This window comes from Durotheca rogersii, assembly GCF_024521655.1.
Source record: "Durotheca rogersii strain YMJ 92031201 chromosome Unknown GGS23scaffold_65, whole genome shotgun sequence".
NCBI classification, from domain to species: Eukaryota; Fungi; Ascomycota; class Sordariomycetes; order Xylariales; family Xylariaceae; genus Durotheca; species Durotheca rogersii.
In genome coordinates this window covers 1,756-14,942 of record NW_026251296.1, presented here as the reverse complement: position 1 = coordinate 14,942, position 13,187 = coordinate 1,756, and the positions used below count along the sequence as shown (strand labels likewise).

General features: G+C 47.2%; 1 protein-coding gene across 1 annotated transcript; it reads left to right on the top strand.

Annotated features, from left to right (window-relative positions):
* Positions 1 to 599: 599 nt before the first annotated feature.
* GGS23DRAFT_601591 (polyketide synthase) lies at positions 600 to 8,451 on the top strand (the record flags this gene model as incomplete). The annotated part of the gene is made up of 9 exons (XM_051519215.1): positions 600 to 744; positions 810 to 1,281; positions 1,365 to 1,673; positions 1,752 to 1,962; positions 2,026 to 2,149; positions 2,239 to 5,222; positions 5,283 to 5,495; positions 5,552 to 7,144; positions 7,219 to 8,451. 9 exons carry the CDS (start codon positions 600 to 602, stop codon positions 8,449 to 8,451), a joined length of 7,284 nt encoding a protein of 2,427 aa, XP_051367055.1.
* Positions 8,452 to 13,187: the final 4,736 nt, after the last annotated feature.

Here is a 13,187-nt window from a genome sequence, read left to right as displayed (position 1 = left end):
CTAAAGTCTACCTAGATATTAGTTCCTGAGAACCGGCGTCGAGATCCTTACATGACGCCGGCCTTGTTCATCTTTGCGTGTTGTCACTGTGGATTCGAACTAGCGGAGGCAGTGGCTTAGACCATTATACGACGACGCTGATATTATAACTGCAGCAAAATCATGCAGGGCTTTCAAAGATCCCAAGGGATCTACCGCAAGGTTTTAATCTGATTATGTTACGCCGATATCATGCCTACATCGTAATGAAGATCTGTGTTCCTAACTAAGGCGTTCCGAGCTGTGGCCGCAGTAATCCTTCAATGGTGTCTCCTATTTTCAATATGCCCGCCGCGCCGCAGCTAGACCGGGATATAGAAGCTATTACTTTTCTATCGCCCAGAAGATGCATGCCCTGCAAGCTAATACTCGTATGACTGCATATATAATGTCCCGTTGGACCGAGAACTGGTTATCGCATAATGATATATAAGGGCCTCGATCTCCGACGTTGGTAGCTCTACTACACCGAGCCAACCCGTTAGTTATATATGTAGAGGCGAACGCGGAACAATATTTTGCGATCCCGTGTCTGGAGCCCATACCAAACTTCACTCGCCATGTCCAGCTCTGACCTCGTTATCGTTGGGTCTTCGGGCTCTTCTTCTGGAGATAACTCTAGCATAATGCTCACCAACCATGAAGAGGAGGGGACTGGTGGTATCACGTCTTTCAGCGACGACCCTCCTTGCATTGTGGGCATAGGTATTGCTTCCCACTCCCCTCGAATCTTGCCGGCAAATAAGACGACCAGCTAATCAAGAATGCAGCATGTCGTCTTCCGGGGGACATCGGCTCCCCCTCAGATCTGTGGGACTTTCTAGTTGAGCAAAAGTCAGCTCAGGGGCCAGTACCACCTGAACGATACAACATCGGCGGTTTCTACCACCCCAGCCCAAACCGTAGTGGCAGCACGAACGTGCCAGGAGGTTATTTCATCAACGAGGACCTACGACAATTCGACAATTCCTTTTTTGGCATTAATAACCTAGAAGCTACATATATGGATCCGCAACAACGTAAATTGCTCGAGGTTGTATACGAATGCCTCACGAGTGCTGGCGTGACTATGGACAGTGTCTCCGGGTCCACCACCGGCGTCTTCGTTGCCAACTTTTCAGTCGATTACCAACCCATTCAAACACGCGACCCGGATTACCTACACAGATATGTTGCAACTGGTTCAGGCGCCACTGTCATGTCCAATCGCATTAGCCATATCTTTAACCTTCACGGGCCAAGGTCAGCCTCTCACATCTTCTACGCGCGGCGTATCTTCTTTTAGATACCAATACCCGGTTTTGCTGATACCTTTTCTCGTATAGCAATACGATAGATACTGCGTGCTCTTCATCTATCTACGCCCTCCACCAGGCTACCAACGCTCTCAAGACGGGCGATTGTGATAGTGTCATCGTCGCAAGCGCTAATATGATAATGTCGCCTGAACTACATATCGCAGCAGCGAAGAGCGGCGTTCTCTCACCTAATGGTACATGCCGAACTTTTGATGTAGCAGCAGACGGTTATGGTCGAGCCGAAGGAGTCAACGCTATTTATATAAAACGTTTATCGGCCGCACTTAGAGATGGAAACCCCATTCGAGCCATCATCCGCGGTAGTGCAGTGAACGCGTAAGTGATTACTCCTAGGAAGGGGAAAGACATAAACCCAAGTGTAGGAGACTTGAACCTGACATGAGCCAACGACAGGAGCGGGAGGACCCCTGGGATCTCGCTGCCAAGCGGGAAGCTTCAAGAGGTAGTCATGCGCAAAGCTTACCAGAATGCCGGCCTGGACTTTGCGGGGACGGATTATGTCGAGTGTCACGGCACCGGCACTCCGGTGGGCGACCCTATAGAGGTGGACGCCGTCGGAAAGTGCTTTTCGCCGCGCGAAGGGCCTCCATTACTTATCGGATCGGTGAGAAATGCCACATGATATGTCGAAGCATCTCGAGGAGCGCGGCAAACTAACGGAATATAGGTGAAAACCAATGTCGGTCACAGCGAGGGAGCCAGTGGCCTCACTTCTATCCTCAAGGTCGTCAAGTCCTTTGAGAACGGCCAAATCCCCCCATCGCGAGGCATAGTCAAACTGAACCCCAAGTGTAAGGCTGTCACCTCGGGCTGGTTCATTTATCCAGTTCAAGCCTCCTCGGGCTTTTGGCGATCAAGACTGACTTTAGATCTGTATTAGTGATTCTAGGGGAACGGAATCTGAAAGTCGCCACTGAAGTAGAGAAGTGGCCTCGGGCGCTACGTCGTGCCAGTATCAACTCGTTCGGGTATGGCGGCGCCAACGCCCACGTTATTCTAGAATCAGCCGAAAGCTACCTCGGTCAGGACTACCAAACAAAGTATTTCTCTCCAATCAGTGGTTTAAGCCTACTAGATGAGCAGAAGCTTGTTGTATTGCCTGTGTCGGCGGCATCATCGAAGTCGCTGGAAACGCTCATCAGGCAAATATCCAACAGTGCGACTCTGTGCGCTGACGGAGCCGCCCTCCAAAGTCTGGCTTACACACTCAGTAAAGGTCGAGACCACTTGCGACACAGAAGTTTCCTTGTAGCGAAGCATGAAGCCGGGGCCATAACGGTGACCGAGGCTGCACCCGCCAAACCTGCAAACCAGCTACCCTTCGCCTTTGTGTTTACAGGCCAGGGAGCGCAATTCCCTGGCATGGCCAAAGAGCTGCTAGTTCGCAGTCAGCACTTCCGCGACACTATCCGTCGCCTCGATGAAGTCCTCCACGCCCTCCCTGCCCCTTACACTCCGTCCTGGACCCTCGAGCAGACTCTGCTTGACGGCCCAAATAGCCGCATCAATGAAGTAACGCGCAGTCAGCCAATATGTACTGCAGTCCAAATCGGGCTTGTCGACTTGCTAAGATCCTGGGGTATCCAACCTACATCCGTAGTTGGCCACTCTTCTGGAGAGATTGCGGCTGCCTACGCCGCCGGCCTCATAAGCTGGTCGAAAGCTATTCTAGTCGCATACTACCGCGGTTATGCAGTGGGCGGCTTACGCACTCGGGGTGCTATGATGGCAGCGGGTATAGGTCCCGAGTCAGCCCAGGCCCTTATTGATAGCAAAGGACTCCAAGGAGAAGTGCGTGTCGCCTGTGCCAACTCCCCAGAAAGCGTAACTCTGAGCGGTTCTCAGGAGGGCATCGAAGCGCTGAAGCAGGAGCTTGAGAACCAGAAAAAGTTCGTACGGAAGTTGGAAACCGGCGGGCGGGCTTACCACTCCCATATGATGGAGGAGATCGGTCCATTATATGAAGAGCTTCTCACACCGTTATTCGCCGGCGAGGGCAGTAAGAACGGAACTACTGAAGCGAAGATGTTCTCGTCCGTCGGTCACGACCCCAAGAAGCTTAGCCTACTTGACGGCGACGTCAGCTTGGCGGCTTACTGGAGGCAAAACCTCGAGCAGCCAGTCCAGTTCAGCTCCGCTTTGGCGAATCTAGTAGCAGCTGGAAACAACAAGATCCACCTCATTGAGATTGGCCCTCACTCCGCACTCAAGGGGCCCATCAACCAGATCCGGACCGGCCTCAAGCTGGACGAGAAAGCCCTTCCCTATTCATCAACACTCGTCAGGAACGAAGACGCAGACTTTTGTATGAAGAGCCTTGCTGGAATACTTTTCACTTACGGTCACGCCCTTAATTGGGAGAAAGCGGATGGCCTGCCTGAACTTGGTTTAAGGATACTCCATAACCTTCCACCCTACCCATGGGACCACTCTGGGGACTTGCTCTGGAGTGAACCCCGAGCTAGTATTGAGATGAGAAACCGCAAGCACTTGCGTCACGAGCTTCTCGGAACGCTAGCACTCACCGGCAACGGCATCGATCACACCTGGCGCAACATTGTCCGCCTTGGAGAGATACCGTGGATGCCGGACCACAAGGTGGAGGACCAAATCGTCTTCCCTGCTGCCGGATACATGGCATTGGCCATCGAGGCTGTGTCGCAGGTTACGGGATCCAAGGGCAAGCCCGCATCTCAACTTGCCTTCGAGTTCCGAAACGTAAATATCAGCGCGGCGCTTAACATCAAGGAAGACCGAGATATCTACTCTGTGGCAAAGGACGTAGAACTCCACACTACCATGTCCCTTCGTAAGATATCCAACGCGCACGCTTCTGTTCACTGGCACGACTTCTCTATCTCATCGTGGGCCAACAGTCAAACCACTGTCCACTGTACCGGGAGTATCCGCCTCACGGACCCTCGGAGAGGAATTGAGACAAAGCATGAGGGAATCAAGGTATTAGACACGGACGGCTTCGATGCTTGGTCCACCGACCGGTGGTATAAGAAGTGGTATGAGGAAGGATTGTGCTTCGGCCCGCATTTCCGATCCCTGACCGGCCTTCGAACTGACGGAGGACGAAACCGGCGCGAGGTTGTCGGAGCTACCCATATTGTGCCTCCGGTTGCTAAGACAGGAGGTTCTGACTATGTCGTGCACCCCGTCACCATCGACGCAGCTCTACAAGCTGCAATTCTTAGCACGACGGCGGGACACGTGCCAGCTCTGAAATGTTGGCTCCCCGTGTTTATTGCTGAATGCAGAATCCAGCCACCCCGGGATGACGAGCCTGATGTTGAGGTGAAAGTCCATGCGCGCTCGGAGGAAACCGGTCTCTCGAGCAGGAAGATAGAGGGCACACTAAGAGATTCACGCGGGACACCTGTGGTCGACTTTAAGGGCGGACGCATCTCGCTATACACCGGCAAGGCTTCCGCGCCCTCGGCTCAATCCGATGGCAGCGGCGACAATCTCCGAGACCTATTCATGCAACGCCAGCCGACTCTGAGGATCCACTGGAAGCCAGACATCATGCGGTTAGGCCCAGAAGCCGAGATTCAGCTGCGGGAGTACGTAGACGCCTTTGTAGAACAACAGCACCCAGATCTAAGGGACGACGAGAGCCTGGCTGTTATCGGGGCTCTCTTGGATCTTGCCGGGCACAAGAACCCGCGCATGCGCGTCCTGGAACTCGACGGAGATACGTTTGGCTACAAGGCGAAGCAATGGCTGAGCATCCTGGACAAGGAGACGGCTTTCTCGCGTTGCCGGTCATGGCATCCGGCCAAGATGAATGAGGATGGAAATATCACCGTACAAGATGACGCCGAAGGTCCATTTGATGTCCTACTGATCCCCAGAGTGAGTTTACACCTGCCGAGCAGTTTATATATACCTGCTAACCGGTGCTTCGCTACACAGCATGCCGCTTCCAAACGAGTCTCGGTGGAAGATGAGAAGCGGTTCGTGTCTCTTGTCTCTGAAAATGGCATCGTCATTACTCGGAAGTCGGATGTCTGCATTGATATACTCAAGACGATGGGATTCGAGGTTCTAGATGTTGGCAAGAGAGTGATATTGGCCGTACGGCCGCTGCAGACGAGTGTCTTACGGGGTCGAAATGCCCTCATTGTAGTAGGTCTCTTCTCCCTCTATGATTCGGCCTGTGTGGTCATTAATTATCCGAACAGCGGACCGAGAACGCGTCCCCTGCGACCACCCAGCTCGCAACAGCATTAGCGACGTACCTACAGAAGAGCGCCGGCGTGTCACAAGTTAACATCGTAGGACTAGAGCAGATCGACAAAACAGAGATCGCCGAACAGGACATCTGCATCTCCCTTCTGGAGGCGGAGCGCGAGTTCCTCGCTACTATGAGCCCGCAAGACATGAACCGTCTGCGCGCCATAACGGATGTCGTGACAGACCTAGTCTGGTTTACGGGCGCCAACATGCTAGGCAGTATCCCGGACCCGAACCTGACTCTATCGAGCGGCCTCTCGCGCGCGCTTATGCTAGAACAGCCGACGTTACGATACTCGGTCCTGGACGTTGGGCCGATTAAAGAGTTGAACGTGGCCAAGGCCTGTGAAAACGTTCTGAAGGTCCTAGTTGCCAAATACGATAAGGACGACTGCGAATTCGTAAATAAGGAAGGCCTCCTGCACGTGAGCAGATACGGACCTGATTTCGAAGTCAACTCCCTCTTCCGGCGGCGACTAGACCCGAAAACGGAGAGGAAGACGCGAACACTCGCCGAGGCTAAGCCGGCCCGGCTATCAATCGACCGTGCTGGTGTCACGGACACGATTCACTTGCAGCAGCTGTCGGATCCAGAGCAGTACAGCGCGCCGCCAGACGGGTTCGTCGATATCGATGTCAAGGCGGTCAGTCTCAACGCCAAGGATGTATATGCCATGAACGGCCGCGTAGATACGCGCGACAAGACCACGGCGTTCGACTTCTCAGGTATCGTGACCGCGGTTGGCAGCGGTATCGAGCACCTAAAGGTCGGCGACCGCGCCGTGGCCTATGCCCCCCACCACCTCGGAACGACGGTACGGGTGCCCTCCGGATCAGTGCACAAGATGTTGGACAGCGAAGAGTTCACGGTAGTGCCGACGCTGCTGCTCGTCTACGCCACCGCGCTTTACGCCATTAATCACCGGGCCCATCTGCGAGCGGGAGAGTCCATCCTAATCCACGCCGGCTCCGGCGGTCTAGGTATCGCAGCCATCACCCTAGCCCAGGAGATCGGCGCCACGGTGTACACCACAGTGGGCTCCCAGTCCAAGCGGGATTACCTAATCAAGCAACTGAACGTCCCGGCGTCCCACATCTTCAGCTCGCGCGACGCTTCCTTCGTCCGGGAGGTCATGGAGGCGACGGGCGGCCGCGGCGTCGACGTCGTGCTGAACTCGCTCGTCGGTGACCTGATGCACGACAGCTGGAACTGCGTGGCCGAGTTCGGGCGCTTCGTCGAGGTCGGCAAGCGCGAGCTCCTCGACGCCGGCAAGCTGGACATGCGCGTGTTCCTGCGCAACGTGACCTTCACTGCGTTCGACCTGTCCGAGCTCTACTATGCCGAGGACCCCTACAATCGCGCCATCTGGGACAAGCTCATGGTTGAGACGCTCGAGCTCTACCGCAGCCGGAAGATCCGGCCCCTGCCGATGAAGGTGTTCGACATCAGCCAGGTCTCGCAGGCGTACCGCTACTTCGCTAACAAGGATCGCGTGGGCAAGGTCGTCATTTCCATGGAGGACCCGCGGGCCCGCGTCCCGGTAAGTGATGCCCGCAAGGCACAGATGCCGGCCAGCGATCAGAGGAAGATGCTGACGTTTCTGGTCCCACACAGGTCGCGCCGGCTACATTTAACAGCGTCTTTAATCCCCAAAAGGTCTATCTTCTCATCGGCTGTCTCGGCGGTCTGGGCCGCAGCCTAAGCCGATGGATGATGGCGCGAGGGGCCCGTCACTTTGTCTTCCTCGGCCGTTCGGGAGCGGACAAGCCCAACGCCAAAGAACTCGTAACGCGGCTCGAAAGGGCCGGGGCTACAGTTGGCGTGGTTCGCGGCGACGTCTCTAAGGCCGCCGACGTAAGCGCCTCAGTCGCAGCCTGTGCCGCCACCGGACGACCCATCGGCGGCGTCATCCAAGCCGCCATGGGTCTCCACGAGGCGCTGTTCACTCGTATGCCGAACGAGGCCTGGCATACGGGCATCGACCCCAAGTGGCAGGGCACCTGGAACATCCACAACGCGTTGGAAGTGCAAGGGCAGGATGACGCGCTCGACTTCTTCCTACTGACATCGTCGGTGTCGGGAACCGTCGGCACGGCGACCGAGAGCAACTACTGCGCGGCGAACGGCTTCCTCGACGCGTTCGCGACGTGGCGCCGCTCGATGGGCAAGCCCTGCGTCTCGGTGGGCCTGGGCATGATCTCGGAGGTGGGCTACCTGCACGAGAACCCGGAGATCGAGGCGCTGCTGCTCCGCAAGGGCATCCAGCCGCTCAACGAGGACGAGTTCCTCCAGGTGGTCGACCTCGCGCTCGCCAGCGAGCCGGCGCGCGACCCGCGGGAGGCGCACCTGTTGACGGGGCTGGAGCCGGCGGCGATCCGCGAGCTGAGCGCGCGCGGCTTCGACGTCACGAGCCACGGGGTGTTGGTGGAGGCGCGGGCGGCGGTGCTGCTGGCGTCGCTGCAGGCCGAGAAGGAGGCGGGCGAGGCGCAGCCGCAGGGCGCCAGCGCAGCGGTGGCGGCCGCGCCGTGGTTCCAGGACGTGCCGCCAGCAGTGGCGGCTGCGCTCATGCCCGAGGCCGACGCCGAGTCGATGCAGGCGGCCGTCCTGCGCCTCGTCAAGAAGCGCTTCTCCAACCTGATCCTGATGCCGTTCGACCAGATCGACGAGCGCAAGGCGCTGCCCGAGTTCGGCGTCGACAGCATGATCGCGTCCGAGTTCCGCGCCTGGTTCTGGACCGTGTTCCGCATCGACGTCCCGTTCCTAGATATCATGAGCGCGCAAAAGTCGCTGTCGCTTTTGGCGGAATTCGTAGAGGTGAAGGTGCAGGCGGCTGCCACATCGAGTTGAGAGCTGCCCGCCGAGAAACTGGCATCCTTAGGGATTGGACCGTGTCTGAAAGGCAGGTATAGATTCACAGGTTAGGTACCTATTTACAGCTATCAATATTGGCAGGCACCTACAATAAGTATAATACGGAGTCGCATAGCTACAACTGGGAAAAAACTCCACTTTTCGGTCGAACGCCTTAGTTTTATCGTCTATACATACGCCCCCAATAGGAGGAGGTATGTATGTTTAATGCAAGTCCCCGAAAGCCTGATATCATAATCGTAGTAGCTTATATATGTACGAATAGAGTTATAGGCTACCGCTTTACGAGCTACCCCTTCGCGAGATAAACGATTTATCCCTATAAAAAACCGGGAAAAAATCGGAAAAATCGGAAATTTACTTACGTAATTAATTAGCTTAATTAAATTAACATATAGACTTTTCGGATTTTTCGCTTAATAATATAAGAAGTTATGTATAATTTAGAGTTTTTTAAAATTATATTAATAGTTTCTTATATAGTTTATTAATAACCTTATTAACTATACTTATATTAATATATTTACCTAATTTTTTACGATAATAAAGTAAGTTTATTACTTAATACTTTATTTTCTCAATAAAAAAAGAACTAATATTAAGTATTTTTATTTTTATTTTTTATTTCCGTTTTTATTTAATTTATTATTTTAAAAAAATTACGTTTTTAAATAGGTTAAGACTTTTTAAAATTATACCTATTTTATAGTAAGAATTTTACCTTTCCGACTATGCTATTTTTCTATATAAAGAGGTTTTAAAAAAGAATATTAAAAATTTACGTTTTCAAGACTTAATTAATTTAATAAAAATTAGACAAATAAGAAGAAAAAAGTTTACGTAATCTTAATTATTATTATATTTATAATATAAAGGATTAAGTAATAAACTTATTTTATTACCGTAAAAGAAATAAGTTAAAAAGCCGATATAAAGCATAGTTAATAGATTTATTAATACATTATACGGCAAATTATTAATATAGTTTTAAAAAACCTTAAATCGTAAATAATTTCTTATATTAGTAAGCGAAAAATCTGAAAATTTTATATGTTAATTTAATTAAACTAATTAATTACGTAAGTAAATTTCCGATTTTTCCGATTCTTTCCCGGTTTTTTACGGCGATAAATCGTTTATATGTAAACCTATATAAAATACCTAGCTCGCGAAGGGGTGTCTAGCTTACCTATTAGCCGACCTAACCAGAGGGTAGCTCCTTCCCTACGTGTAATTGAATATGAGTCTATAGATCAGCCCAACTGGTCCCCTGAACCTTATCCCAAAGCGGGTCGCGGCTTCCTGAAGATTCTATTAGCTCCTTTTAAAATAATTAATCCTATTAACTGGTTAGGGGTAAGATCTTTCTAATTAATCCCTACTTAATACCCTTTTTCCTTACTACCCTTTTTTTTTCTCCCTTCCTTTCTTTTATAATAACTAACCTACTACCGCTACTACCCTCCTACTACTACCCTCCTACTACTATCCTCTTATTACTACCTAATTAATTAACATTCTTATTAATTAATTCGCGTTTCTAATAATATAGTAAAGCTATATAACTTTCGTTTATCGGTAAGATTCGATTCTTAATAAGTATATATTTAATTACGAATTAATTATTACTAACGTAGCTTTAGGAGGCGTTTTAATAGTATACTTCGTTTACGACGCGCCTTAAAGGTATGCTAGAATTCGAATTAAACGAGGTAAATATTATTTCGAAATTAATTAGTAATTAATTATTAATCGATTAAGCCGGCCTTCCGATTATCGTACCTAGCGAGCTCTTTTATCGCGCCCGTATCGACGGTAATATATATAGAAATATAATATGTATTAATATTTAATTAGATGTTAATTAATTACTAACTAATTAAATCCGTTAATTTTCGACCTCTAACCTACGATAGTACTTAAAACGTACTTATAAGTATTAAATTAAGAATTATATATCTGGAGTAATAAATAATATATAGCATTAGCGAGCTATAGGTAAGTTATTATTTTTAATTCGTTTTTTAAATAATTATTAATTAATTAGTATTTTATTAACGATTAATGGAACGAATGATAGCTAACGAGGCTTCCGCGTAAGTTAGAAACGAAGCGGAGTAAGTATGTTTTTCGTATAATTTATTTCTTAATTAATTATTAATTAATTAATATCTCGTCGATTTTTAATACTCCTCGTAAGCCTGTTACGAAGCCTGTCGTAAAATCCAGCCGCTTTACTGCTGCTGTTCTATTAATAATTCTACGTAAGAGAGTAAGTATTAATTAAATTCGAATTAATTAAGAACTAATGTAGTGGTACGGTAAGACATATCCTCTTAATACATTACGTAATACGCTACGATAGGCCTTATGCCTATATAGAGTAACCATAGCTCCCGTAAGTGCGGGAGATGCTATGTTTATTATTTAATTTATTACCTAGCTAGATTACTATCTTTATTATTTTTACCTTAATTAAAGATTCGTTTTTATTATTAGATTCGTTATTCTCCGATTAATATATCTATCTTAATTATAGGCGCTTAAGTTACTTCGTCGTACCGCTATAGCCGAATAAGTAACCTTTACGTTTTATCCCTTTTCTCCCCTTACCTCTTATACCTTCGGGCTAGCGACTACTATATTTCTACGATTAAGGGATATAGCTAAGATACGATAACTATATTAGATTCCTTACCTTTCGATTAATATAGCGATACTAGTTTTATCCGTTTTAAATTATCGTACGTACTATAATCTTCGATAAAGTATATTTTTAAGTAAATATATCCGGGTCTTTAATATCGCGTACGCTTTACTCCTCCTTAATAGCGACTACCCTATAACTTTTTCGACCCCTTAACCTTTAGTTTACGGAGTTTCTATTACGCTACTAGGATTTAAAGAACATCGATCGCCGTCGGTACCGCTATTTAACCCGCGAGGTAGTCCGTATTTTACGTTAAATAAAGTATCCCGCCTTATAGTTATTTATCTACTATAGGAAGGTACGTATAAGCCCGGGAACTTTTATAACGATACTATAGCTACTAGGATAACGCTTAGCCCTTAATACTTATAACGCTAATAAGCTATCGATACTACGATATAATACGACGATTAAACCGCGCTTATACCGATTAAGATATCCTTCGTATAATTTTTTATTTATTATACGGAGGAACCCGTAAAACCCGGGAGAACTTTCGTCGTAATACTACCGCTACTAAGGATAGTACTTAGCCCTCGATATTAACCGTTTCCTCGAACCGTTAATAATATAATATATTTCGTACGAATAAACAAAGCTTATAGCGATTAAGGTAGCCCCCTTATAATTATCTATCTACTATATAAATTAAACGTACGAACGCCTTAATATAAATTACGATAACCCATACGACCCGTTACTTCCTTACTAATACTAAAGGCGAATAAAGGCTAATAATAATTATATCCTTAACCGACCTTACGATAGCTTCTTTTTCCCTCTAAACCTATTAATCGATATAAACTAAATATATAAATACTAATAACTTATTATACTAGAGGCATTTTAAAATACCTAGGCGTAGCGACTCGACGATATAGTATACGATATAACATAGATATTTACATTAATAATATAAATAAAATTAATAGACTAATAGTTATTAATAACCGATAGTTTTAAAGAGAATTAAAAATTAATATTAATAAGACTACGTAAATATAAAGGATTAAAGAAACGGAACTAAAGTCGAGTTAATAAATATACCTATATATAGACTAGCCTTATATTACTAATTAATAATTAATATAGCGAGAAGTATTAATATAAACGTAAAACGGCGCCTAGCGGTAATACCGTTAATACTATTAAATAACCTCCGTTAGATCGAAACCGGCCTATAGCTATAACCGGTATCGTATCTAGCGCGATCCTTTACTCGGGATTTATTCCTTATACGTATTACCTTAACGAAGGTTATACGTTAGAAGTTCTAGACCTTAATAAGAGGAATTATCGTCGACTTATTTATAATAATTAAACTATTAATCCAAGGAATACGTATCGTACTTTAGTTAGGCGTTAACCGACTAAAGAAGCTCGTATAATACCCGGACCTTATCGATCGAGATAATATAATAAATAATAATATACCTATACTAAAGGAAAAGTATTAGGATATAAATAATAGCTATTATACCTTTATCCTTATGTTAAATAATAAGACCCTTACTACCTCCTTTTCTACTTTATACCTCGTACCGTTAAACCAAACGGAGTTTATAACTAGGAAACGAAATAAATCGCTATCGGGATTTAAAGTAATTAAGATTAAACCACTAATAAATACCTTAAGAATCGATACTAGCTTTCCGCTCCTATATCCGCCCGAAAAGGAAGAAGACGACGATAAAACTCTTACTTAACTACCCCTTACCCGCGGCTCTATACTTATCCCGCTAATTCTTATGGCATTATCTTAGAATAATAATAACGGGGCCTCTAGTAGCTAGAATATACCGGTAGCTATCCCGATTATCGTAATATTAGTTATTAAATTCCCTAACCCTACCGATTACCCTAGGCTTAAGTTTAACGAATATAATATAACCTAATAATTAAAGAGGGTAAATCGATTATTTAATCGCTACCGTATAAGCGACGACGATAAGATTAAAGAAATCGGCGAATAAATTACGATTAAAACCATTAAAAAGCGTAT